The sequence below is a fragment of the Ailuropoda melanoleuca genome, chromosome 10 (assembly GCF_002007445.2).
Source record: "Ailuropoda melanoleuca isolate Jingjing chromosome 10, ASM200744v2, whole genome shotgun sequence".
Taxonomy (NCBI): Eukaryota; Metazoa; Chordata; class Mammalia; order Carnivora; family Ursidae; genus Ailuropoda; species Ailuropoda melanoleuca.
The window spans coordinates 7,981,929-8,008,422 of NC_048227.1; the positions used below are offsets into that span (position 1 = coordinate 7,981,929).

Sequence of the window (26,494 nt, forward strand, 5' to 3'; positions counted from 1 at the left end):
GGGTTGGTCCTTGGAACTACGCTCAGGGAGAAGTCAAGGCCACATTTCAAACCAAGGAACAAAACTGGGCTCAAATTACACATTTGAACAAATACAAAAAAGCAGATCTGAGACAAAAGACAGTAGAAAATTAAATACCTCCATTAGGAGAAGAGGAGAGAAGCCAGAGACAAGTCAGTGGCAAAGTCCCACCCAATTCTTATGAAGTTTTGTGATGGAATATATGTAATCCATCCAGCCCATGAGACGGGTCCACACCGCTTTGAAACCCTTCCCATCTACATCCAAGGAAAATATACACGGTAGCCCAGGGCCCACTCCCTTACTGAAGGACCAGCCCTGCCCTTCAGCTGTTATGTCCTCCATGCCGGCGGACCTGAGCCCACCCGGTCCCCCAGCCCCCTAGCCCCGTGCACTTTGGCCCTCGGGCCACACTCAGGGTCCTCACAAGGAGCGAGGAGGGCATCTCAGAGAGCAAGCCAGGAGACTCCATCACCGGCCTCAACTTGATTTTGTGTTTTGTTCTTCCTTTTGGAAGTGGATTCCCTAAATATAGCCCGAGTCTGAATTGGCAGATGTTGGATTTGTCCTTTACAAGAGGACCAAAATTAGTCTGTCATTTGGCACCTAAATAAAGCACCCAAACTGCCTTTGTACCAACTTTGCGACAAGGAGGGACTGAAATTGCAGCATTTTGTCTGATAAGGAAACTTTCTTGGAAGCTGTTAGCAGCACCTCCGAAGCCAAAAGCTGAGGGGGGAGAGTGAGAGAGGATGCGGAGTCCGGAGGGCCGTGCCTTCCTCCTGGCCAGACCTGCTTGGCCCCGAGCTTCACAGTCAGCTTTGTTCCACGTGGTTGAACCACCTCCTGAAATCAGAAGAGAGAATCAATACTCCACCGAAATAGCAGTCGGAGAGAACAGCCGAGGTTCCTGTGTTTTGGGGAGGAAAAGAACAATCCGTCCAGAGTGCCTGGAGCCGGGTGAGCAGAGGGGCTCCCCAGGGGCAGCAGAAAGATGTTATAATCAATTACCACATCATAACACTGATGTATGATAATTACGGAGTGTTTCTCCTGAGATAGTGCCGCGTTTGGCTGGGATACAGTTCTTTCATGGTCCACTGCCTGATTAATATGCAAATAATAGGCTGATTGCATGATGAATGCAGAAAATGAGTTCGCTGATAACGTGAGCACTGAAGCGGGAAGATGATAAATTACTTTTACTGACTGCCCTACATTAAGTACCCTTTCTCAACAATTTCATCACAAATTAAGTAAAGCAGTATGGAGAGATTAGGAGGATGTGTAAAATAACGCACCTTAATAGCTTTCCGAGTTCCGTCGTGGATGGCAGAGACGTTATTGGTTCTGCCCCGCAGGACCCGGTGCCCGTGGACGGCCGGGTCAGCTCACCCACCCGCGTCCTGATGGAAAGCCGGGTCGGATCCCGCCACACCGGCACATTCGGCAGCTGCCATCAGCCCTGGATCCTCTAAGGAACATTCCATCACAGCCCAAACATCATTGCCCACACGCCAGGCGGCCTGGCGGTGTTATTGAGAGGGGACGGGCTGCTCCTGGGGCGGATGCTAGAGCCTCAGCTCAGATGGACAGTCCGAAGCCCGCGGTCCCCCAGGGTGCCTGGGGAAAGGAGAGTTTCTGAGCTGCAGGCCCAGAAGGCTTAGGAATAAAACCCTATTCAAAACCACCTCTTCGCTCCTTCAACTCTTAGAAATCGGGGAAAATTAATTCCACTCTCAGAGCAACGTGTGTGACCTGTGCGCCGGGGAACGTGGCTGTCGGTGAAGGCCGGGCAGGTTTGCCCGAAGCCAGAGAGGAACCCTGGAGAGAAAGAGAGGACACAGGCGTGCGGGCGCACACGCTCACACACGCTCACACAGTGATTAATCTTTGATTACAGCAAAGCAATTTAACTAGAGGGTTTGTTTTTTCCCATCTCTGTAATATATATTTAGACTGTTTGTATGACATACATTTTCTCTTAATGCACAGGGACGCATTGATAAGTGTTCATACACACAGCTGGTTCGGTAATAAGGTTATTGAAGGTAATTTGAAAGCATTATTTCTAAATCAGTATGGATCTGCAGAAAAGCTGGAAACCGGGTGAGCACCGAGCTCCTGAAGCCGGGCCAAGTGTGTCGCCCAGTGCTGCTTCTGCAGCTCTGCCAGGCTGAGTTCACTACAAAAGATGAATTGTAATTTAAGGAGCGTTTTTAATTTTGAACTGAATTAAATGAACGTTGAATTCCCAAACTCTGCCTTTGATGTGCATGTTCCCTTCAGAGCTTATAAAACATACACCAGAAATACGAGGATCCCTGAGAGAGGGCAGACAGACAGCCCGAATATTCCGCCGAGCCCACCCCAGCTCAGCCACAGCCGCAGGACGGCGCCGCCTGGGTCAGCCCAGGATTTCAGGGAACGTCTCTCCCCCATGTGCTTTCCCAGTTTGGGGAGAAAAGAGAGTGAAAAACCATCTCGAGAGTGAGGGAAGCGCCAGGTTGCACAAGATGGTGTCTGATGGGAGGAACCGAGCATCCGTAGATCTCTGGGTGACAAGAGACAGCATTCCTTGCACCCCCGTGCTGTGCGCCGCGCTGAGGGGCCCAGCCGAGGACGGTCCTGCCTCCTGCCTCCTCCTCCCTCCCACCGCAGGCCACCCGCCACCGCCAGACCCAAGAACTCAACGCCCGCTCCGGTGAAATGCACCTGACATTGGACTCAGCCTTGTCTCCCCAGACCTGCTCCCTTCAGTGAACAGCACCCCGCTCCCCCTGCCGCCGTCATCTAAGCCCAAGTCTGGCAGCCCGTCTCTGTCCTTCTCTCCCTCTTACGCACCCTCCCAGACACGCTCGTGTCCACGCACACACGTATGCACACACACAGTTTCTATTTCCTAAGTGTCTCTCAGATTTTTTTTCTTCCCATGCCCACGGTCCCCACCCTGACACACGCCTCAGAGCCTTCTTTCCAGATGGCACATCCGGCTGGGGCACTCCCCCGCTGAGGCCCCTTCCCTAGGGCCCCACCTTCTTAGCATGTGACCCAGCCCCCATCTCTTCCTCACTCGCTCCCAGCCCTGCCCTCATCTCAGGGTCTTTGTGACTGTGACTTGCTTCATGAGTCTGCTCGGCTCCCCACTGTGCCCCATCTCCTAGCACCCTGCCTGGCACTTAGAGGGCCCCCCTCGTTGAATGAAAGACACAGGCCCTCTCTTCAAGTGGTTTAGAGGTCAAGTTTGGGGAAGTAAGCTATACGTGGCCCAAGTTAAATAACAACTTTACTTTTGTGGGTTTTTTTCTTTGTTAATAAGTAAAGTATTTCGGCTTTTACGTCACTATATGAGTTTCCTTGGATAGGCTTTCAAAACTGTTTTGCTCACGCACACGCACAGCCCAGTACCTACCGTGCGCCAGAGCTCTCGTCTCATCTGCCTGCCTTCTGTGCTGGCAGGGGGCCAGGTGTATGGAAGAGCAAGCACTGATGGTCCGTGTTCCAGAAGAAACTAAGACCGACAGAGACGTTTTCCCTTCCCGGGACAGCGGGGGTCCCACCCAGCCCGTCGGGCCCCTCCCCAGCTCTTCCTGCCCCGCAACTTGTGCAGGTTACTCCTTTCTGCCATTGGGAAAAAAAAACAAGGGATTTGGTAGGTTTGCTGAGATTTTCAGTGATTTCAGGCTGGCTCAGGGCCAGAAAGAGTGTTGCCACCCCGAGGAGGGGGCAGGCAAGGCCTGGGTGTGGGGACGGTGTGTGCTAATGCTTGATGGCCCCGCCTGTTTGGGAATGGACCTTTCCTGCAGGTGGGGGGAAACCACTGGGGACCCTTGGGAATGGGACCTGGTGAGGCCCCTTCCCTTACTCCCCTGTGTTATCAGACGCAGGCCTTGGCCCTCAGGAAGAAGGCTGTTTTGTAGCGTGGACACACCTCAGTGTGTTACTAGGTTCCTTCTGTTCCTTTCTCGGTAGAAAACATGCAGGGGTGTAGGAAGCTCTGACGTCTGCTGAAGTGTCTGTGTATTTTGTTTCAAGCCCATGCTAATCCATCAAAAGGCTGCTCATACTCAAAAACAAAAAATTCCACGTTTTCTATTGGCCTGGAGAAGTCAGTCGTGGCCCTAAGGGGCCGCGAGTGTCTGCTGTCAGACCCGGAGGCGGGATTCAGGACTGAGGAGCCTGCCTACACGGCCACCGCCGCTGGGGCTGGGTTTGGCACAGGGACTATTGGTAAAGGAGTCTCACCTCACCATGTGGGGCAGGCCTGGTTGATTTGACGGAAACGCGGGAGGGCAAATGAGTGTCGCCGTGCACCTTTGAGGTAGAGGGGCTCAGGTTGGGGGGGGTGGTTTTTAGAAGAAGACAAGCGAGTCCCGAGTGTCGGCTTAGGTTTAGAACCCACATCTGAACTCCACGGAGAAACACTGCAGACTGCTGGTTACCCTGGGGTGGTCTTTGAAGCTGTCAGCCCCGTCCGCTAGGAAGGCCTCGAGCAGGGCAGGGTCTTTCCAGGCTATCAGGGCTCCCGCTGGACCCAGGATGCCAGCACCGGGCACCCCAGGATCTTTTGCACACCCCGGCCCCACTGTGCAGCTGCAGCTGGCGAGCCTGCCATCCCCCCCACTCTGGCTCCGTCTTCCACTCTGCCTCTCCCCACTGCACCCCCTTTTCCTCATCTCCTTTATTTCCTCCCTTGCTCCCATTTCCACATGCTGGGCCCCGGCCATGCTGCTCCCCAGCTCTGTTCGGCAACCCCCCACCCCCCGTCTTCTCCCTCCCCTCTCCCATCTCCCCATACTTGTCTGTCTTTATAGTCACTTGGAATTTCCTGGCTTGGCAGGGGCTCAAAGCCTAAACTATGGACATAATGAAAAGTGGTGCATCAGACCAGCCACCAGTTAAATAATGTTTGGGTTCTTGTCAGAATGTCACAGAGTACCCTGTCATTTTGTTTCAGCAACTTGTCCTTCTGAATGCACAGTTCGCCTTATGGCACGCCAGCAGTAAAAATGTCACTTACAATAATTACTTTTTGGTGAAAATGCTTGCTGACTTCCTACCTTCAAGCTGTTTTTTACACAGTGGGGAGATAATAAGAAATGACTTTATCCTGACTGCTCAAATGAACACTAAATGGAATTTGGGTTATTATTACTGCAGATAGAGGGCCGGGTATGGAAATTTCAACAGTGGATCGGATAAACTGCAGGGAGATTTATCTCTGGAAATTATGGCGGGTGAGCGTTTTCAGCCGGCTTCTATTGAAAACTTAAGGCAGCTGTTGTTTGCCTGCTGTTTTTGGAATATAATATTTTTCATAATCCTTTTATAGTTCCTGGACGCCTCGTGCATTTCAGAGGGCCTCGAGTCACTGCCTGTGCTCTCGGTATCTTGCTAACCAAGCGACTCCAGTGCATGATTCGAAGCTTTGCCAAAAAAAAAAAAAAAAAAAATGTAATCCACATGGATCCCTTCTTAATGTAACACCTTACTATTGCTGTCGACATTGGATAGATGAGCTAGGTGGCCGGGCTTTTCCAATATGCAAATTGCCCTTTTTCAGTTGGCCCAGCCCTGCTGTCCGCGGGCGCCGTGAAGGCGAGGTGGGTGCCTGGTTTCTCTTATACCCAGTGCCCAGCGGAGTGCACAACACAGAGTAGGCGCTTTCAGAATACGCGAGCGAGCAAGCAAATGAATGAATGAGTGAAGGGCAGGCACACGGATACTCCAGTGACTGCCAGACAAAGGGTGGATGGAAACACGGAGACTTTCCACTTGGTCCCGTTCAGATCCTTCTCCACCCTTGTGACCTGGACAAGTCACGTTGCCTGCCTGAGCCTCCGTTTCCCCGCCTGGAGTGCGGGGTTTATATTCCCGCCGCAGGGCCATTAGGAGTTGGATGCAGCAGTGTGTAAACACCCTCCATTCGCTGCCCCATTTGCACTGGGTACTAAGTGCATTCTGGTTCCCTTCCCTAATCCCAGTAGTGGGTTGGCTTTTGGGTGCTGGCCATCCTGTTTTTGAGATTCATGCCTGTTGACATAGGGATTGTAGAGCAGTGCTGCAAGGCAGGCCCCGTTGGGCTGCCACGAATGGACACGCAGGTGGGAGCCCTACTGTGCAGGGGGGCTGTTTGGAATACAGAACATGGGACCGGTTCCTGACTGTGTCACTGGACAGGACATCTTGAGTCTGTCAAAGGAGGGAGATGGACATACCTGCCTGACCCTCTGAGGTCCTCGTGAGGAGTGCAGTTGGTCATTCGCGTGAGTCTTAGCCCAGTGCCTGGCACGCAGGGAGTGCGCAAGAAGTGATGTTAGCTTACGTAGGAGCTGCTGTTGTGAATGATGATAAAATAAGGCGCTTTTTTTTTAAGATTTTATTCCTTTATTTGAGAGAGAGAGAGCACGAGCTGGGGAAGGAGCAGAGGGAGAGGGAGAAGCAGACTCCGCACTGAACGTGGAGCCTGACGTGGGGTGGATCTCATGACCCCGAGATCATGACCTGAGCCAAAACCAAGAGTTGCACACTTAACGGACTGAGCCACCCAGGTGCCCCAAAATAAGTCTTCATAATATGGTCTCTCCCATCCCACCCCCCCCCCAGATACTCCTACTGTCCCCCTCTCTGAATAGCACTCCAACGTGTACAGGTACCCAGGCCCTGCCATGTGAAGGACCCTGCTTCTTCCCTCTTCCTCGGCCGTCTCCCCACATTCACCCAGCCCCCAAGGCCTGTTGAAGGTATCCCCTCCATCTGTCTTGAACCTAGATATTTCTCCCAGCTCTACCTTCTGCCCCCTTACAGGCCACCACCCACTGTCCCTGGACCACAAGACCTCCTGGCCCCAGGCTCCGTGTGTTGGCAAGTTCATTCTCTCCGCTGAAGCAACAGGGAACTTACTCGGTTTCTTACTTTTTTTTTTTTGATGTTTAAAATTGCAGAACGCAGTGAATACCCATGTGCCAACACCCAACTTTACCCTGAACATTTGGTCACGGTGCAATCCTGTATTCGTAAAAGAACAAAACATCAGAGACAGAGTCGCGCCCCTCTCCCGGGTCCCATTCCTCCTTGAAGGCGACTGCTCTCTCTTGTGAACTTGGTGTTTATCATTCCTGGGCATGACTTTAAATCCTCGCCTCTACGTATCCTATCCGTATAGCCACGGAAAACATCAAGTATGTACAGGCTCTGTGTTAGTCTGTCCCTTGCTTCGTGGCCTCCCCCAATATGCTCTGGGTGCTGGTACACATGGCCCCAGCCCTGACGTCTTCCCCACTGTTTAGAGCCCACAGTACGTTGTACGAACACGCCGCAATGGGGAGACCTGGTCTCCTGGTGATGGACACTGTCTCCAGTCTTTTGCTCTTCCAGACAAGGCCTCAATACACACTCTAGTGGCCGCTTGGCGTCCCCAAGAAGAGAAGCATTGCTGGGGTGAAGGGTAGGTCATCTTCTAAACCTGGCTCCCGAGTGCGCATGCCGGAAAGCAGACATTTTAGCCCATTCAAAGCCCCGGCCCCACCCAGCCCTGCCCTGGGGGGCCTGTCTTTGTCCCATATTCTTGCTACCCTACATTCCATTCCTCCCTCAGCCCACCAGAGGTCTGGAGCAATCTACCTCCCTTCCTTCCCACTCCTGCCTCTCCCGACTCACCTGGCTAAAATCCTGTTTTTGCCAGAACAGTCGCTCTCCCAGGGGGCCTCTCTCATCCTCAGACCACATCCGTGTCCCCACTGCCTGGCCCCCATCCCTCATCAGAACCTTCACTGCCCCTTAGGGACTTCTGGTAAATGGCCGTCTCCTCACTAGATGTGAGCCCCAAAGGGGGCAGGGCCGCCTCTGACCAGGCGACCACCATATTGCCAGTGGCCTGACTCAGCAGATTATGGAATGAGTGAAAGAATGAACAGAGTAACGTCTCTTCATTCTTTCGCAGCACTTTTCCTGAATAAATTGGTGCTGAAGTATAATTTACATTCAGCAAAATTCACTCTTCGCTCGTGGAAGTGTTCTGTGAGTTCTGGCAATCAAGACACAGACTCATTCGATCATCCGCCCCCTGCCCAGAATTCCCTTGTGCCCCTTAGTAGTCTAGCCCTACCCCCGACCCCCAGCAATCACAGATCTGCTTTATGTCCCTATAGTCTTACTTTCACCAGAATGTCATCTCATCAGTACCGTGCCAGGAATGTGGAAGAAACAGCAGTAAATCACGAGGAAATTAGGGGACCTTCATGGAACATTGGAGACCTTCGTATAAACAAATACATTATTTATTTATTTATTTGAGAGAGAGCAAGCACAGGGCGGGGGGCAGGGAGCGGAGGGACAGAGGGAGAGAGAGAAGCCCACTCCCTCCCCACTGAGAGGGGAGCCTGCCATGGGGCTTGATCCCAGGCCCCTGAGATCGTGCATGACCTGAGCCGAAGGCAGATGCTTAACCAACTGAGCCACCCAGGCGCCCCCTAAACAAATACATTTCAATACAATTTCATAACTGCTTTTAGAAACAAACAAAAAAAAAATCCAATTCAGGTTGCGTTTCTTAGCACCACGTGGGAGGTTCATTCCTCACTACGACACTGTGTGCATTTTCCAGATGAGAAAACCAGGGTGTTCCAAGAAGTCGTGAATGTCGTTCATGTGCACACAGCTGGCTAGTAGAGGTAGCCGAGTTCATATCTTAATGCCAAGCCCAGGACCCTTCCTCCTTTTTTTCTTTTTTAAAATTATTTTTAATTACATGGTGTGGAAGAAAGCCTTATTCCTTCAGAAAGTATTACTTTAGACAGGAGACCTCCGTTTACTGAAAGGTAATATTTCTTCTTTTTTTGTGGACAACATCTCTTGTTCTGTCCAGATGGTTGGGGACGGGCAACCATGTGTCCTTCCTGCACCCAGGGGCCGGGCCACCTTGCCCAGGGGCTCTGGAGCTTGTTTCTGGCTTCGCTTCGGTTACTGACTTTGCTGCTGCAGTGCTGGTCCAGGCGCTGGAGCTGGGGTGCTTACTGGAAACAGCTTTCTAAAGAAATAATTCTTTCCAGGAGCCTGTGTGGCTCCATCAGTTAAGTGTCTGCCTTTGGCTCAGGTCATGATTGAGTCCCGCATCAGGTTCCCTGCCCCGTGGGAAACCTACTTCTCCCTCTGCCTCCCTCTCTCTGTCTCTCATGAAGAAATAAATAAAATGTTAAAAAGAAAAGAAATGACTCTTTCCAACCTGATGTTCTCAGCATGAGAACTCGTGGGGTCTCCGATGGGGCCATTTTGCTATTGCCTCTGTCCGTGCCTATGCAAACACGGGGGCCCGATTGTGCTTTCCGTGAGCGGAGAGCACGGTGGCATCTGTGTGCACATGTGTCTGTCCATGAATAACGTCCCCCGGAAAGAGCCTTCAGCTTCGAGCTGTCTGTTAGAGTTTAGACCCAGACTCAGAGCGGAGGCCCAGGACACAGCGGCCCGGCAGCACGCGCCCGGCACATTTCAAGGCCCCGGTGGCGTTTTGATTTACTTAAGGGCTTTGCCTGTCTGCAGTCATGGTCGGGAGCATAGAGGGACGCCAGGAACGTGCGGCCAGTGCCCCTGTATGGTTCCCTCAGGGCTTCTCCGTGGCAAAAACCCACGCGAGCACTTGCTGGGCACGCCTGGAAGAAAGAAACATCCCGCCGGCTGGGGATCTGGGAGCTCAAAACAGGGAGAGCACCGGGGCAGTGGCTCAGTGCGGTCTGTCAGCCAGGCAGCCATGCTTTTGACCTTGCTGTGGGTTACAGGACACAGACCTGAGAAGGAATCTGTTTATCATGTGGGGATCCGTGCCATCCTTGACAGTCCGCAGTGAGCAAGATGAACGATCCGCCAAGTCGGCCCCTCGCATGGGTGAATCAGGGCGAATTTACAGTACAATTTCTTTGCTGCTTCAGATACAAAAATAACATTTGCTGGGTTTTATATCCAGTTGTATGATGACCTGGAGGTGAGCAGAGAGAAGAAATCCGATTTGTAGGATTCATATTGCCTTAAAGATTTATATGGATCATTTCTGCTGTTTACGCCTATCTCTTTTACATCTTTCACAAACCAGTGGGTTGTGATTTTTCTTTTTTTTTTTTAAAGCCAGATTTTCGAGGTTGAGGACACGGGTTTATGTGATGGTGGAACTGTTCCTATTTAGGACAATAAACGGGTTTATCAGTTGAATTGCAGTTGTTTTATTTGGGGATTTTATCTTTCTAGGTATTTATACGAAAGAGCCCTTGTATTCGGAATACATTTCCCATCCTCTCGAGTTCAGAGTAGGCTGTTACCCTGGATATGATGTGTCCAGGAAAGGACACCCCACATCTGTGGCCCTTTGAAATTCAGTCATTACTCGGTGTTAACATTTTGTTTCGTCAGGTAGCGAGTGTTTGGTGGGGGCGCGCGTGCATGCTGACGTGCCGTGAGTGGCCTGCTTTCTGAGACATATCATCTCTCTGGGGCCAGAGAATCCACGTGACGACACCTGGCCTGGCCCCTCACACACGGCACCGTAGGGTCTTACCATGTACCCTGCTTGTTGGGGGGCGGGGGGGAGACCACCGAGCCATCGACAGATTTTACCTCATGGGTAGGACCACAGTGCTGAGTCACTCTGCATTTTCCTCCCGGACACAGCCTTTCTCGATATCTGATCATTAGGAAATGGCCACAGCCTTTATTTCAGACACCTCAAAGCTAAAATGGATGCTGGGTTTCACAGGTGATGCTGACAGGCCAGAAGGGACCGCTCCCCAACAGAGCACGGGGTGGTGCTCCCCGCTGGGCACCTGCCACAGGACAAAGACCCTTCTTAAGAGGGGAGGGCATGGAAACCTGACTGCCAGTCTGGTCCCATCTCTCCCGGGGGTTGTGACAGCGTGGGTGGCAGAGATAAATAGCTCGGCCTTCAGAAGTGTGTCCCGGGGTTTCGCAGGGAACAGAGTGGGTGCTCCTCTTCTGTCGGTTCCCTCCAGCCTGGGTGCTGTGGAGCCCTCCGGGGTCACAGCAAGAACCCACATGGAGTCCCGGGTCTCAGTCCTGGGCCCCCCCAGGGCCAGCCGCCAACCAGGGTCTTCATAACCATGGTGGCCACGTCCCGTGGCAGCCCTCATTGAAAAGAACCCACCCATTCATTTTGCTCTGGAAATTATGGACAGAATAAATATGCAAATTATAATTTAGCCAAGGTCCTTCTGAATTAGGAAATGATGGGGTCCCATTGGAAGAAATCACGGCTGCAAGAGCCCATGGTTATAGGACAGCGGTTTCTCAATGGAAGGCCCTTACGCTGAGCCTGCAGAAACCTTTCGTTTAACCCCCTAGTTTTTCCTCTGTTGCCGTTATGTTTTATTCTGTAAGACAGAACATGAGTGGTTTCGCCCAGCCTCAGACCCGGAGCTTGCCATGCTGCAGGCTTGCACGGGCGTTTCATTGGTACTTCCTAGGTGAGGAAAGTAGACGTGCGCTGTGCAAGACAGCTATTTTCAGCCCCAGATTGTCGTGTGCTTTAATTGCAGAAAGCACTCCAAAGACCTCTGCCAGCTGCAGCCCCGCGCCAGAGTCCCCGATGAGCTCTAGCGAATCCGTGAAGAGTTTGACTGAGCTGGTCCAACAGCCCTGTCCCCCCATTGAAACGAGTAAGGATGGCAAACCACCAGAGCCCAGCGACCCACCTGCCTCAGACTCCCAGCCCGCCACCCCACTGCCTCTTTCCGGACACTCAGCCCTCAGCATCCAGGAACTGGTGGCCATGTCTCCAGAGCTGGACACCTACGGCATCACCAAGAGAGTCAAGGAGGTGCTGACGGACAACAATCTCGGTAGGTTCCCTCCCCGGCTGCCAAGTCGGGGGCGGCTGGTGGCTTCCTGTTGGTTTCTGGAAGGATGGGTGGAGGGTACCCAGGCTGAGCCAGCCAAGGGTTTAAACGTTGATAAGCTACCTCTAAGAACATACAGCGCCCTCCAGCCGTGAACACGAGGGCTCCTGAGGGTGGTCAGTCCCGGCCTGCTCCTGCCCCCGGCGCCCCCGCTGGGACCTCTTAGCGGATACCCATGCGGCTGGAGCGGACTCAGGCCAGCCACTGAGACCGCCTGACTGGGGCACACCCAGTGGGACTCCCAGTCCTCGAGGGCGCCAGAGCTGGGCAGGAGTAGCCTCAGCCCAGCCGCAGCTGGAGGGCGTGCTGGAAGAGTCTCCAGACCGGGGTCATAGCCCAGCTCTTCCTCTTGCCCTGTCCGTGATCTGAGCAAGCTGCTCTCGGAGCGTCCCCTGTAAATCTGGGACAGCAGTGCCCGACTTGGGCTTGTGAGTAGCACCCACTGCTGAGCACCCCACCTGGCAGGGGTCCATTGTCCCCACCTGCTGCCTGATGATGCCAGCTCCCTTCCCCAGGCCCTCCACTGGGAGGCAGTAGGGAGCCGCTGTGGAACCGAGTTCACCAGTCCTCCCGCATCACCCCAGACTCAGGCCATTTGCTTTGTGCATGCCCCACCTGTGGTGGCTGTCCCCTGAGGGCCCTGTGGCACGCAGTCAGTAGCTGTGACTGTGGGAATAGTAGAGCGTTTGGTCATTTTAAGCCTTTGTGCTCCTGTGGTACAGTATTGACCACATGGGGTTCTCCTGGTTCAGGTACCCAGAGACTGGAAACAGCAACTCCTCAAACACTTAATGCGGGGCTCGAACTTACGACCCTGAGATCGAGACCTGAGCCAAGATCAAGAGTCGGATGCTTCACCAGCTAAGCCACCCAGGCGCCCCAAGTCCCCCCAACACTTATGTCCTTACTTCCCAAGTGTAAATGTCAATTAAGGAGCACTGTTGCGAGCGGTCGGTGTTAAGACAACCCCAAAGAGTGGCTGGAATTTGCAGAGGGGCCTTGCAGTTCTGTTTTTCCCAGGGGATAGGAAAAGAGGGGAGTAGCAGTAAAGTGAGCTCCAGGGAAGTCTGTGCAGTGACTTCACAGCCCCGGGGGTTCGGCGGCCAGCTTGCCTGGTTGAGGTTCTTGACCCTACCACTTGCATAAAAAGGAGCAAGAGAAGAAGTGACGTCAACTGAGAATGTTTTTAATTAATTCAAAGAAATAAAAATGTAGCTGTTGATTTTTTTAAGTGGCCACAAAGTCCCGCTGATCATCGGTGATTGAAATACGCAGGGAGTCCTCGACATGGGTCATCCCTCCCCTACCTTACAGTCTTGTCACGAGTCCAGAGAAGCAGGCCCGATAGATTATTGCTGCCCACTCCCTTAGAGGAAGTGTCATGTCTGTAATCGTGGGCAAGCAGCTGAAGAAAACTCCTTTTAAAAAACCACTGAGAAGGGGGCGCCTATCTGGCTCAATTGGCTAAGTGTCTGCCTTGGGCTCGGGTCATGGTCTCGGTCCTGGGGTCAAGTCCCACATCGGGCTCCCTGCTCAACGGGGAGTCTGCTTCTCCTTTGCACTCTCCCTCTATGTTCTCCGCCCCCCTCAAATACATAAATAAAATCTTCAAATAAACAAGCCACTGAGAAGTTGCAAGATCGCAGTTGTGAGGTCGCGAACATTCAGATCTCGTCCTTGGCCTTCCCGTCCCCGTTTCCATCCCTGCTGGAGTCCTGGCTGGTGTTGGTCACGTGCCGCCACAGTTGAACCCCACTGGCCTGTGGAGCTACGTTTTTAAATGCTGTGAAGCACAAATCAGGTGTGAAACTTTCCACACCAGAGAGCGAGGACTTCTTCCTCTCGGAGCAGGAACTTCCAGAAGAGCTCCGGAGCGGCGCCACCGTGGAGCGGAGAAGCCGTCTCGGTGGTCGTTCTAGCACGTGTTAGCCTCTCCAGGGAAGAGCCTGCCTCCCCTGCTGGGGCCTCTCAGCGGAGTAAAGGGCATGGAGGGGGCCAAATGGTAGCTGAATTGCGCAGCTGTAAGGCCCAGGCATCCTCTTCACTTCTGACTTGAGATCTTGGGGTGTCCACGGGCAGTCTCTTGAAACCATAAGCAGGGTGCGTGCGTGTGCACATTCTGTCAGGTAAACGTAGGCAGCTTGCTTCGGGTTCTCCAGTAGGTCCGTGACCCAAAAACGATTGAGAACCGCTGCTACGAAACCTCTAGAAGTAATACAGATTTCCAAGAATATTCATACGATTTCCTCCCCCCACCCTCAACGAGGTGGGTCAAGCGCGTAGTAACCAGCTGTTTATTAACATCTATCACTTTCCTGGGGCGCCTGGGTGGCTCAGTCGTTAAGCATCTGCCTTTGGCTCAGGGCAGGATCCCAGCGTTCTGGGATCAAGCCCCACATCAGGCTCCTCTGCTGGGAGCCTGCTTCTTCCTCTCCCACTCCCCGCTTGTGTTCCCTCTCTCGCTGGCTGTCTCTCTCTCTGTCGAATAAATAAATAAAATCTTAAAAAAAAAAAAATCTCTCACTTTCCTGACCATAGCAAGCTCCTTGGAATGAAACGAGATTCATTTGCCAGATTAGAATTAGATGAAACTTACTTAAAACAGCCACAACGAAAATCTGGTAAGAATTTAGGATGTTTATAGGCTAAATTAAGAATTTGAAATGCAGGGAACCACACAGGTTTACGAAATCGGTAAATGGATCTGTAAGTTAAAATGACTAATGCCGAAAAAAAAAAAAAATCTCAAATCCAAAGCTTTCCATGTAGTAAATTTCATTTTGAACCCCCTGTTTACAAGGAGGTGCCCTGCCATTTCTCACACCTGCCCTGGGAGCACAGGTGGTGGTGTTTCCCTCTCACAGACGGAGGGCGCGAGCCTGTCATCCACGGTCACCCTGCCGCGGAGGGGCAGAGCTGCTCTGGCCCTGGAGGTCATGTTCCCTACACTTTGTGGCTCCAAACGCTGCCCTGTCTGATCCCAGTCTCCATTTCCACCTAATAAGTCCTATTATTCACGTTCTCCCATCCGGTCGCTCAGGTTGTCCCTGATTCTCATTTGCGCCTTCAAAAGTGCCGGCCCCTCTTAACCTGCGGCTGAATGGCTCTCAGAGAAGAGAAATTTTTTTTTCAAGCCTCTGACGAACGTGGCAGACCTGGGGCCGCGCTGCTCTCCAGAGCAGAATTCCCTCTGATCAGCCCGGGGAGCAGGCTACCCACCATGGCCTCGGAGAAAAGGCATCGAGGAAGGGGTTTTGATCCCCTTTGAGCTCCAGTCAGCAGAGGCAGCTTAGACTGCGGGAATAGACTTTAGAATTGGAAATGGCCTGCTTTTCAGAAAAACAGAGCTGAGGGGCTCTTTCTCCTTCTCTTTCCTGCTGTGACCTTGGGTCAAGTGGCCTGTTTTCTCAGCAAGACCGGATAACCTTGCTAATCGTGAAAGGAGCCAGACAGCCCTGTGGTTTGAGCTTGTATAAGAGAGGGCTCCCCGTGTGCTACTTAACCTCCTGAGCCTGGGTGAGGGATTAGCCTCCTCTGATAAGCGCTGCGGGCGTTATCCAGGCCTCAGTACATCCAAAGCCCGGAGGCTTTTTTGAGAGAAACATCATCGTGTGCCCACAGAATGCAGGAGTAATACTGACTCCATCGCCAATGGAGTTTGTCGTAAGTCTGGTTGAAAAAGTGCTTCTTTTAAAAAAAAAAAATTTTTTTTTTTATTTATTTGATCGAGAGGGAGAAGGAGAGAGAATCTCAGACTCCATGCCGAGCACAGAGCACAAGACGGGGCTCCGTCCCACGACCCTGAGATCATGACCTAAGCCAAAACCAAGAGTCAGCCCCTTAACCAACTGAGCCACCCAGGCGCCCCCGACGAAATGCTTCTAGAAAGTGCTTGTTCCGGGGCAGCACCCGGCTGGCCAGACTCGGGGGCTTCAGACCCCGTGTCTGACTTTCACCTTGGTACATACTTGTCCTTCCAGATCCCTAGGCCTCCGTCGTGACATCTCTCTCGGTTCTGTTTTCTCGCCAGGTCAGCGCTTATTCGGGGAGACCATCTTAGGGCTCACCCAAGGCTCCGTCTCCGACCTCCTTGCTCGCCCAAAGCCCTGGCACAAGCTCAGTCTGAAGGGACGGGAGCCCTTTGTCCGGATGCAGCTATGGCTGAATGACCCCAACAACGTGGAGAAGCTGATGGACATGAAACGCATGGAAAAGAAAGGTAAGCCCCACCGCCCACTCTGGCCAGTTGCCTTCTCATCTACGAATGCGCCGTTTCTTTTGAAGCCTTTGTGCAGAGCTGGTGAGGGACGTTGACCTTGGCCAGATCACTATCAGGCAGGGCAAAGGGATTTTTTGACAATCATCAGATGACGAGTACCTACGAGGACTGGGAAGATTTGTGACTTTTTCTCCCCCACGGACTGAACCCAAATACATTTTAGCATGGGGGGGACACTCAGACGGTTCCTCATAGTCGCCCTGGCCGTCACTGTACCCTTTTTCTTCTTTAAGGCCACCAAGAGGTGAGCATCACAGTGAGCGCGTTTGTTTGTTGTCTTTGTCTTGGCGGGTGCGTGGGGTAGTACGTCTCGTGCACACGCACCACACGCCAGGCCTTCCGTACCGTGTCTTACTGGCAAGCTCATCCATAAGCACATTTGTAGATAAGGAAGACTTATTCAGAGAAGCTGGGGGAATTCCTGCCAGAACAGGTCTCTCTCGCTGTTACTTATGGTCTTTGGGGCTGTGCAGGATTCAGCCCCCTTGAGGGCCACTTGCGCTCTTCTTACCCTGTGCAGCTGGAGCCCTCTCGAATGTTGATCAGCCTTCTTCTTACACCCTGGAGGCCCCAACACAGGAGAAATCCCAAAGCGGGGGTGCCTTGATGGTGCAAAGTAATGTCTGCTCTGTTTCCTGGTCTGCACTCCTACCTGCTGCCCCTCGTTTGTGCATCCTCCCCTCAGAGGACGCAGGGCTGTAAGCTCACGGAGTGGCCGATGTGGAGGAATCCCTTAGATGGGGAGGCGAGGCACCACCCACCCGTGTGGCCGGGGCGTGTCCGAGCTGAGGGCTGGGCACGGAGCCCAGGCTTACATCCTCTGAGTTCACCAAGAGAGCCTGCTGTTCACGGCCGGCCCGGTGGCACTGTTGTCACCCAGCCAGGGCAAGAGCTGGAGCTCCAGGAGGAAGCAAGCATGTCTGGTGTCTCCTCCAAGAGCTCCGTGGAGCTGGGCCTCCTGTCTGCCAGCTGCTATCCCCCCAGCTCTGCCCAGTGTGGGCGCATCCCCCGGGAAGGATGAGGCGCTGGCGTCATGAGACTTGCCTGACGTCAGCGGCTGGCAGAAGTAGGGAGCAGGAATCCAAAGTCACGGGCTGGCAGCCTCTGGAGCGGGGGCTCTCACACGCGTCACGCTCCCTTGTGCCCGGAGCCTGCCACCCTGGGACCAGTGGGCCCACGCAGCGGCCTTCCACCCCACACAGGGTCCTCTGGGGGCTCCGGCCTGCCCTCCGGTGTGTAGACCAAGGCCCTGACACAGGCCACAGCCCTTTGGGGGCCAGAGATGCCTGGTGCCACATCACCCCCGAAAGTTTTTTAACCTTCTACCTTGGGAAATTTCAAACAAAGAAGCAGAACGGTGTCATGAACCTAATATGTCCATTACCAATTTCCAACAATTACCCGTGCCCACCCGAGCAACGTTAATGCTTTCTGCACACTGTCGCCTTGAGCTCGGTGCGGGGCTCCGAGCCCCGTCCTGTGGCCCGCCCTCCAAGGCTCCCCCGAGCAGCCCCCCATGGCTGCAGGCCTCAGGAGGGGGACAGCCCTGGCTCTATCACCGCCTGGTATGTTTCTCCTTGTAGGCCACTAGAAAAGGACCCTTGCCTCCCCAAGTAGATCTCTGGGGGCTTCCTAGGCCTCGGCTCCTTCAGCACAGGCTCTGGGCGCCATCTTGTGTTACAAAACAGTTACTGTTTCAGCGGGGCCCAGGCCCCTCCTCATGTCCCAGGGTCCCTAAAAGCAGCTGTGGGCCCACTGTCTCCTCCCTCCCTCTAGCAGGGATGCTCACTGGAGGAGCCTTCCCCAGACACACCCGCGGTGAGCCAGAGCATTGCACTCCCTATGATTTCCCGCCCAAGGGGAGCAGCCGGCTGGACACACCAGGCTCGGTTCTCTCTGGCCACTGACTGTATCATATTCATTCTCTTTGGGGGAAGATCTGCCTTCTCAGCCGCGTTCCTAGATATAATCCTAAAATGGCAACTTAGTTAAGTCACTCCCTGGTCTAAGGTTCTGCCTACAGAATGAGGCAAATCATGCGAACTTCTCCAGGTTGTGAGTGAGCATCAGAAAGAACATGCCAGCACACATAACTGCTCGGTAAATGAGTTTTTAAAAGAAGTTAGGTTCCTTTATGATAGATGAAAGGCCATCGTGCTCCCAGTCTAGACTGGATGAAAACCTCTGCACCAGGTGATCCCACATGCTCTCTGCTTCCTTCTCTTCCCGAACGAAAGCTCTGCATGCTTCTCCCGTTAGCTCAAGTGTTTTATTGCTCTCCTGCCTTCTTCCTTTCCTCTAAACATTTCGTCTCCACCCTGGTCTGCCTTCTGCTTTCTGTCCCTTTATGAGGTGGCCCTTGAGCCAACCTGTTCACACAGCCCCCAGCCCCTGGACACACGCACGCACACACATACGCACGTACACACCACCTGGGCTAGCCGTGGGCTCCTCACCCCAGGGGCTACAGATGGACCCTGACCATCCATTTATTTGTGACCCAAATGTCAGTGCTGCTGAAGGGTGTGTCCCTGGCTTGTCATGGGGCTGGGGCGCTGGCCCCGTCAGACAGGACAGAGCAGGCAGCAACTGGCCCAGAGCAGACGTAGGTCAGCCCTCAGTTCTGTCTTGTACCAGCTGCGTGACCTGGGGCAGATCATCTCACTTCTGGGCTTCGGTTTCGTCATCTGTACACCAGGACCGTCGTGGTCCCTCTCCCGGGGCATAACAGGGGGGATCACGCGATTGATGTTGGCTGCTGCTGCTACAGCCGCTCCTCCCACCTGCTGCTTGAAGTAAATAACATTACGTCCATCTTCCATCCGTTTTAAGAAGTTTTAAGGGATTTTCAGACCATATTCCAAGCTAACCCACTAGCAAGCTCACTATGGGAAGTCTGAATGGCTTTTAACTTGAAGCGTAGTTGGGAACGGGCAATGTGTAAGGACAGAGGGGGCAGGTGAAGCCCCGACAGCACAGAGAGAGCAGAGAACTTGAATCTGGAGGCACGTCCCCTTTCCTTGGTGGCTGCCTGCTGCCCCCTCCAGTCCTTCTACAGTAAAAGGCCACATCAGGGGCACAAGGACTGTGTCCACCCCCAGCTGCTGGGCTGTCTCCTGCTGCCCCTTCCAGGGCAGCTGCATGTTTCCTGAAGCACCGAGCCCCTTCCAGCCGCCTCCCCTGCACTCCTGGGCGGGGCCTCCTAGCCTCCTGCTTTCTCTCAACTTTTCCTCAAGACCATGGCCCCCAGACCGCTGCCTTCCCCCATACCCAGGTCCTGCCTCATCCAGGGGGATTTTAAAACCCACCCAACCCCGTCCCGGGCCCCAGGTTCTTTGACCTCTTCAACCCTGGGCTTTTCTCCCCGAGTCTTGCCGTCACGCACAGCTGCTCTACTTCTCAGAGACTACATTCAGGCACCCCGCTCACTGACCACGTCCTGCCGTCCTTCCATGTTTCCCTGGCTTGTTCTGCCTCCAGGCCTCCGATCTCCCCTCCCACGCTTCGCCCCATTATTCTGCCATCTGTTCCCCTTACCTCCTCCGCCACCGTCCCACACTCCATGACCCAGCACTCCAGGATGCTCTGGCCATCGTCCGAGATGGACTCCTCTCTCCCCACCTTCCCATTCCCCATCCGCCTCAGATTTGGGGCTGCAGCTTCAGCGGGGTCCCCTGCTCTTCTCCCCACCCCCGGCCACCCCTCTCCTCCACCCCTGTCAAGATTCCTTCCCCATCACTTCGGGAAAACATGGGCCACCAGCTTTCCCACCTCAGTTGCTGTCAGCTTGTCTGTACCTCCAGCCCCCTGCCCGTCCGGGCTCCCGCGGCACCTGCAGTGATGAGCTCTTTCACCTGTACCACCAGCTCTCTCCCCTCAGCTTTGGAAACACTGTCAGCTCGCTCTCATCGTTAAATCCGCCCTCGGCCCTGCATTTCCCTTCTAGAAGCCATCCTCTCTCTCACTGTTCTTTTACATCTGGGTGTCTTAAAACAGTAACTCGTGCTCACTGCCTTCACCTCCTCACCTCCCGTTCAGGACTCTGCCCCCTGCCGCCTGGCTTCTGCTCCCACAGCGACCTGCACCTGTTCACCGTGGTCCCCAGCCCTGTCCTAACCGCTGAAGCCAGAGGGCCTCCTGGGTCCTCGTCAGACTCTCTGCAGCCCCGATGCTGTTGATCCTCTCTCCTCACTCATCCCTTCTCTCCCACCGTTGTCTCCTGGTTTTCCTCCCATCTCTGGATCCCCGTGGCTGCTTCTTCCTGGGGGTACCCTCTGCCCATGGGTGTCCCACGGAGTTCCATTCTCAGCCCCTGGTCTTTCTCCTCGACGGCACAGATTGCAACCACAGTTTCTGTCCCAGTGGTCCAAAATTCTTCTCTCTAGCCCAGACGGTTCTGAGCTGCATACCTGCCTGTCCACTGCCTATAGGACATCTCCATGTGTGCGACCCAGTGACCCCTCCAATTCCACTGTTTCAAGATGAATCACTGTCTTCTCCCTTCTCCCGTGGCACCCAACCCAGAGACACCAGCGCCCCCCCCATCTCCCAGCCTGACACCAGGGGGCTCCTCTGCTCTCCTCTCCTCAGTCCCTCAGGAGTCTGTCCCCCAGTCCTGTCACCTCCATGCCCTCTGCTTTTCTCCAACCCCCCCCCACCTCCCCAGTTCTGATCTTTATCATTCTTACCTCCTCACTGAGCCCCTTCCTGCCAGCCCTCCCATCCACTCTGGCGTCCAGACTGCAACCAGAGCAGCCTTTCCAAGACACGTATGGCTGTCATACCATTCCCCCAACTAAAATCTTTTCATTTCTTGCACTGCATTTAAGGTCAAGTCCAAACTTCCCAGACTCAGCCTGTCTCTCTCCAGCTCCTCCGCCCCCCTCCACACCCCATGTGCACACACACGTGTGCACACACACACACACACACACACTCTGGAACTGTGCCATCTTGTGCCCCTGGGTCTTTGCACGTGGTCGTCCCACTTTTTTTAACAGCCTCCTACCATCTTCTACCTCTCACCTATTTTTTCTGGTGAATCACTCCGTGGCCTTCAAGATTCTCCTGGGAGGCCCCCCCCGACCCCTCCCCAGGCACTCCCTTAGTGCCTGCCTCCGTGGTCCCCTGTGCCTCCTCCCTCAGTCCACTCTGCAGGGGTCACGTGTACCCTTCTCTGCGTCCCCCCCAAGCCGTTAGGCAGGGACAGCCAGCGACTTCACAGTACAGCGGAGCAGGTCCTCAATGAGTGTATTGGGTTTCCGAACGGTTCTGGTCCAAGTGTTTTGAGACGCTCTTTGGAAGAGCAGGGCAGAACAGCTAGCCGCCACAGTCTGCACGAAAGTCACCGTGAGCCGATGGGCTCCATGGCGCTCTGGGGGGTCGAGGGGCTTGGCGGGTCTCCCAGCGGGACGTGTAGCTCAGTCCGGTTTCTCTCCGTCCCTCAGCATACATGAAGCGGCGGCACAGCTCGGTCAGCGACAGCCAGCCCTGCGAGCCCCCTTCCGTGGGCGTTGACTACAGCCAGGGCGCCAGCCCCCAGCCCCAGCACCAGCTGAAGAAACCCCGAGTGGTGCTGGCTCCTGAAGAGAAGGAAGCTCTGAAACGAGCTTATCAGCAAAAGCCATACCCGTCACCCAAAACCATCGAAGAGCTCGCCACCCAGCTCAACTTGAAGACCAGCACCGTCATCAACTGGTTCCACAATTACAGGTACGGCCCGGCTCGGTCGATGTCTTGGTGGAGACCCGAGGGGTCTCGCACAGCGTTAGCTTCCAAATGAGTTTGAGGAGTTCTGTGGTTACGTAAGTCGAGGTCCCAAGTTCATGACAATCTATGGAGCATCTGCTAGATCTCCAGACACCGAGCCGAGTGTCTTCACCAGTACTGTCCCACTTGGTCTTCCCAGTCGTTTAAGGGACATAGTTCTACCTGCATTTTCCAGGTGGAAAACCTAAAACTCCGAGGCAGAAGGGCCTAGTGCTCTCCCATAGAACGAAGCAGACTGGGGTAAAAGGTTTGGATGGGCTCATGAAAATCCACTGACACATAATGGATTGTTGACCATAGCTGTAATCCAGACGTCCTTGGCTAGAAACCAGGACTCCCCAGTGGCCTGATGGGAATGCCTGCTGCTTCAGTGCCCCGGAAGTGACCATCAGTTACTCATTCTCATCAGAACATCCTTTTCTCTAAGGCTGAGCAACACTGGGGCCGATGCTCCTGGTTCTACCCAGGAGACAAGTACCCACGCGTAGCCAGTGCGGGTGAAGCGCTCCTGGTTACTTACCTCACACAAGTGGCGGGCGACAGAATATCCTAGACAGCCGGGGGCCATGGGGAGGAGTTGTGTCTCGGACCAGACCCTGCCTTATCTGTTAGGCTCTCCTGCAGTTTCCCAGGTGGCCTGGTAACCCCACCCCCACCCCCAGGTGCTGAGCAAAGTGGGAGGTTTTAAAATATTAGATGGGAGCCAAAATAATACCTTGACTGCTGATGAAAGCTAAGTTAGTGTTTGTAGCTTAGTGTGAGAGCCAAAGAGCCCTGCTGCCTGACCCCCTGGAACCAGGCCAGTTTATCCATCACGGCAGCACTTGTGCCCCCCCCGCCCCGCCACAGTCCTCCCCATGTGCGGGCTGGCTCCCGTGAGGACAAAGAAAGTACACGACCTGAGCACAACCAGCTTATTCATCCTAAATTTATAGATGAGCTAAAACCAGAAGCAGAGCAAGACTCACAGGTGTGATAATGGAGCTCTCTCCACAAGGAAGGAAACTTCAAGAACAGTAGACAAGGGAAATGAAGGACAATGAGTAGGAACCTAAGCAGAAGTTCCCCAGAGCCCCCCCTTGCCAGGTGTTGTGCAATCCCACTTTCACTTTCTCGGCACAGAGGTGCATTTGAATATGTACTTCCAAGTCTTCTGCAAGCTGTGTCCATTTTAGTGCCAGTGTGGTAACTGGAGATGACTACCTGAGTAAAGTTGCTACCAGTTACACAAAGCACCTCGAGAAACCATTTCCCCTGGCCCCACTGGGGTCACCTTTTTCCCCAGATCTCACAGGCCTCAGCTCAATGGCGGCCGCCTCCTGGCCGGGGCATGCGCTCTCCAGGTTTCTCAGCTTCTGTCACTCATCTTGCTGACAACCATGGGAATGCCCATCCCGTCACAGGGGGTCAGCTGCTCGCTGGAAGGGCCCCTGTGTGCATTTAGCATGAGCAAATTCAACCATATGCAACAAAAGTAAAGAGAGAAGGAGGAGCAATAGAACCTCAGAACTTAGCACAGGAGCTCAGATCCAGATCTCGAGTAGATGCTCAATGTTTTCTTTCCGAAATAACCGGAACAAAGCAGGCTGGGCTAAGACTAATGGAAGAACCAAGGGCAGAGATTTGTTTCAGCTGCAGAGATCTGGAAAAATATCCTGGAGGAGGTCTGAGATATGCAGGGTCTTGAAAAAAGAACTGAAAAGAATTTTCTTTTTTTAAAGATTTTATTTATTTGGGAGACAGCACCAGCAGGGAAGGGGGAGAAGCAGGCTCCCCTGCTCCCGTGATGTGGGGCTCGATCCCAAGACCCTGGGATCATGACCTGAGCCAAAGGCAGACGTTTAACCGACTAAGGCTCCCAGGCGCCCCTGAAACGAATTTTGTAAGGCACAAAATAGGTCAGATGAGAAGTGAGCTCTAGGTCATTTAGAACTGGCATAAAGCCCAAAGAACTGAAGTCACTTGGTCACGCAGGAGGCAAGGTGCAGAGCAGAGAGTGCGTGCTCCGTCCATGGCTTTAGCTCTTCCAACTAAATGCTTCGAACAGAGACCAGCTTAGCCTGGTAGACCCCCCAGAGCTTCATATTAGGACTGGCACACGTGCACTGAATTCCTCAGGGAGGAGATCGTTTCTTACATTCTGTGGGAGTTAAACAGGAAGTTGATTTTTTTTTCCCCCTCCGGCCCCACCAGAACTCACAGGGAATAATGGGGAAGGGGGGATCAATTTTTAGCCCCATCAAAAAAATACAATTTTACTTCCTCTTATCCTTTCACCCTCAGGGAAGTAGAAATATCTTAGGAGTGACCATTTACCCAGGAACAGGGCCCGGAATGCCAGAACAGAGTACCTACCACAGGACACCTGGTCTCCTAGAAGAATAGGTCCACCCAGTAGCAACTCGAATTTCAAGCCCTATATACCATGGCGTCCTACAGACCTTGTGTGACTTGTTTGAAAACCAGACCTGTTCCTGGAACCTGGTCTTTCTAGATCAGAAGACAGTAATTTTCATGGACATTGAGACAAATCTAGACTAAGAAGGATGTTGTCTGCTGTTGGTTGAGCATGTAGTATGTGCCAGACACTGAGCCGGGAACATTCCAGATGTGTCATCTCATCAGCTGCAAGGGTGACCCGTGAGGGTGGCAGCCAGGATACCAGGCCCCAGGCATGAAGCTGTGCCTTCCCTCCCCCCCAGCTCTTTTCCCTCAGCCTTAGCACAACAAGGATTCTGTCATTCAGAAGGCAGGTGGAGAGTCTGAATAGTCCCTTTTCCTGCGTCTACTTTGTGTCCTATGTGATACATTAATATTTTATTCTTAACATCTCTGCAAGGAAGATGCTGTTCTCCACATTTTTCAGATGAGAAATCTGAAGCTCAAATGGTTCAGGACCTTTTTTCCAAGCTGTATAGGTAGTAAGTTTACAAAGCCAGCTCTCAAGCCCAGGTTGGCCTGGTTCCATAAAGCCTGTGCTCTGTTCTGGGCCAGTCTGCCCCTGGGACTCAGAGTTCGCACCTCGTAGACCTGTGGCCGCCCATCTAGCCTCCCACCTCCCCAGCCAGGTGGGATGGGATTAGGTGTCGGCCAAGGGGCTTGAAAGACAGCAGAGCAGGCTTGCCCTCATGGCACAGTGTCCAGGAGCCTCTTGACAAGGGCTTGCATTTCACAGGCCCCCATGGTAGCCCCAAAAGAAGGAGGAGAGTCTTCTGTTACCCTGGGGAACTTCAGGGGTGGAGGGGGCTTTAGGACCTCACCCTGCAGCTCTCGCTCAGAAGCCATCCTCAGGACAAGGGTCAGGGCTCTCAGGTTGTGCAGGGAGCAAATAACGATGTGAACAGATCACCTCCACCAAGGGTTCTGACACACCGGCCTGAAAACTTTCTCCACGTCCCCACGTCCAACACAAGGCCTGCCATATAGTGAGCTCTCAAAACATGTTACCTCTGTTGGGGTCTGTGTACTGCAGAAAATGTTTTTATTGCATGCCTAACCCAAGGGCTTTCGGCAGGCCCAGTTGCTGCAAGACGGTGGGCTTCATGCCAGTTTACCTGAGGATGCTTTTCCACTACCTGTTGGCACATTGATCAGAGGCTTTTCAGCTCTTTGGATTAATGATCTAGAGAGACTTCTGATTGAGCACAGTACTGTGAGCAGATGGAAGGAGAAACTCTGGCACAAAAACAGACTTAACAAGAGCCCTTTCTTGATGTCACCAAGGGCCCCAAAACAGGGAAGGCCAGGGTCCATCTGTACTGTTTCCTTCAGACGCAACGAAGTAAGGGAGCACACGTTCCCCAGTAGGGGGGACTCCGCTTGATTACAACATGCTTCATGTACTGGAGCGCGTATTTGGGCTCCTTGCTGCTTGATCAAAAGTGACCCTTCCCTGGTGGTCTCCTCTTAGAGGAGGGAGTTGGTTGAAACATAATTTCGTGGAACCCTGCACGGGCCCTGACCCCTGACCTGTGGCTCAGAACCCGACGCTGAAGTTTCTTTCTCCAAAGTCCTGATGAAGAAGCAGTGGTTATCATCCATGCTGCGCTTCCATCTGTTAGTTCAGTCAGGGTTTATGACCATGTAGCAAGCACCATGCCGGCCTGGGGTGTCGCCGTCCACCACCTGCTGGGAGGTGGGGGGGGGGACGGGGATGGAGGGAAGGTGCCATTAAACAGGTCGCAGTCACGCGCCGTCCTAGTGGGGAGGAGAGGGCCGGCTCCCTTCCAAGGGACGACTCTGGCAAGGGCACAGAGTCTGGGAACCAGGGGAATGAGGCCGGGGACTGGGGTGGCGGCGGGGTGACACGGGACGGGGCCTGTGCCCCCCACCCCCAGCGGCCCCGCTGACGGCGCCCTCCCGCTTGTGTCTCGCAGGTCTCGGATCCGCAGAGGAACTATTCATTGAGGAGATTCAGGCCGGGAGCCAGGGCCAGGCCGGGGCCAGCGACTCCCCGTCGGCCCGAAGCAGCCGGGCGGCGCCCAGCTCGGAGGGCGACAGCTGCGACGGCGTGGAGGCCGCCGAGGGC

At 53.8% G+C, this 26,494-nt stretch overlaps 1 protein-coding gene across 6 annotated transcripts in view; it reads left to right on the forward strand.

The window, feature by feature from the left end:
* CUX1 (cut like homeobox 1) overlaps window positions 1-26,494 on the forward strand; it is a 358,600-nt gene that overhangs the window by 305,252 nt on the left and 26,854 nt on the right. For 4 of the 6 annotated variants that reach the window (XM_034669958.1, XM_034669957.1, XM_034669959.1 and 1 more), the window contains 4 exons: window positions 11,559-11,861; window positions 15,949-16,137; window positions 21,645-21,909; window positions 26,343-26,488. The exons of the other annotated variants lie outside the window; for them this stretch is intronic. In XM_034669958.1, the coding sequence (XP_034525849.1) occupies window positions 11,559-11,861; window positions 15,949-16,137; window positions 21,645-21,909; window positions 26,343-26,373 (788 nt within the window). In that variant the 3' untranslated portion in view covers window positions 26,374-26,488. Of the gene's footprint in view, window positions 1-11,558; window positions 11,862-15,948; window positions 16,138-21,644; window positions 21,910-26,342; window positions 26,489-26,494 lie in introns of those variants that run through there. 6 annotated transcript variants of the gene reach the window in all.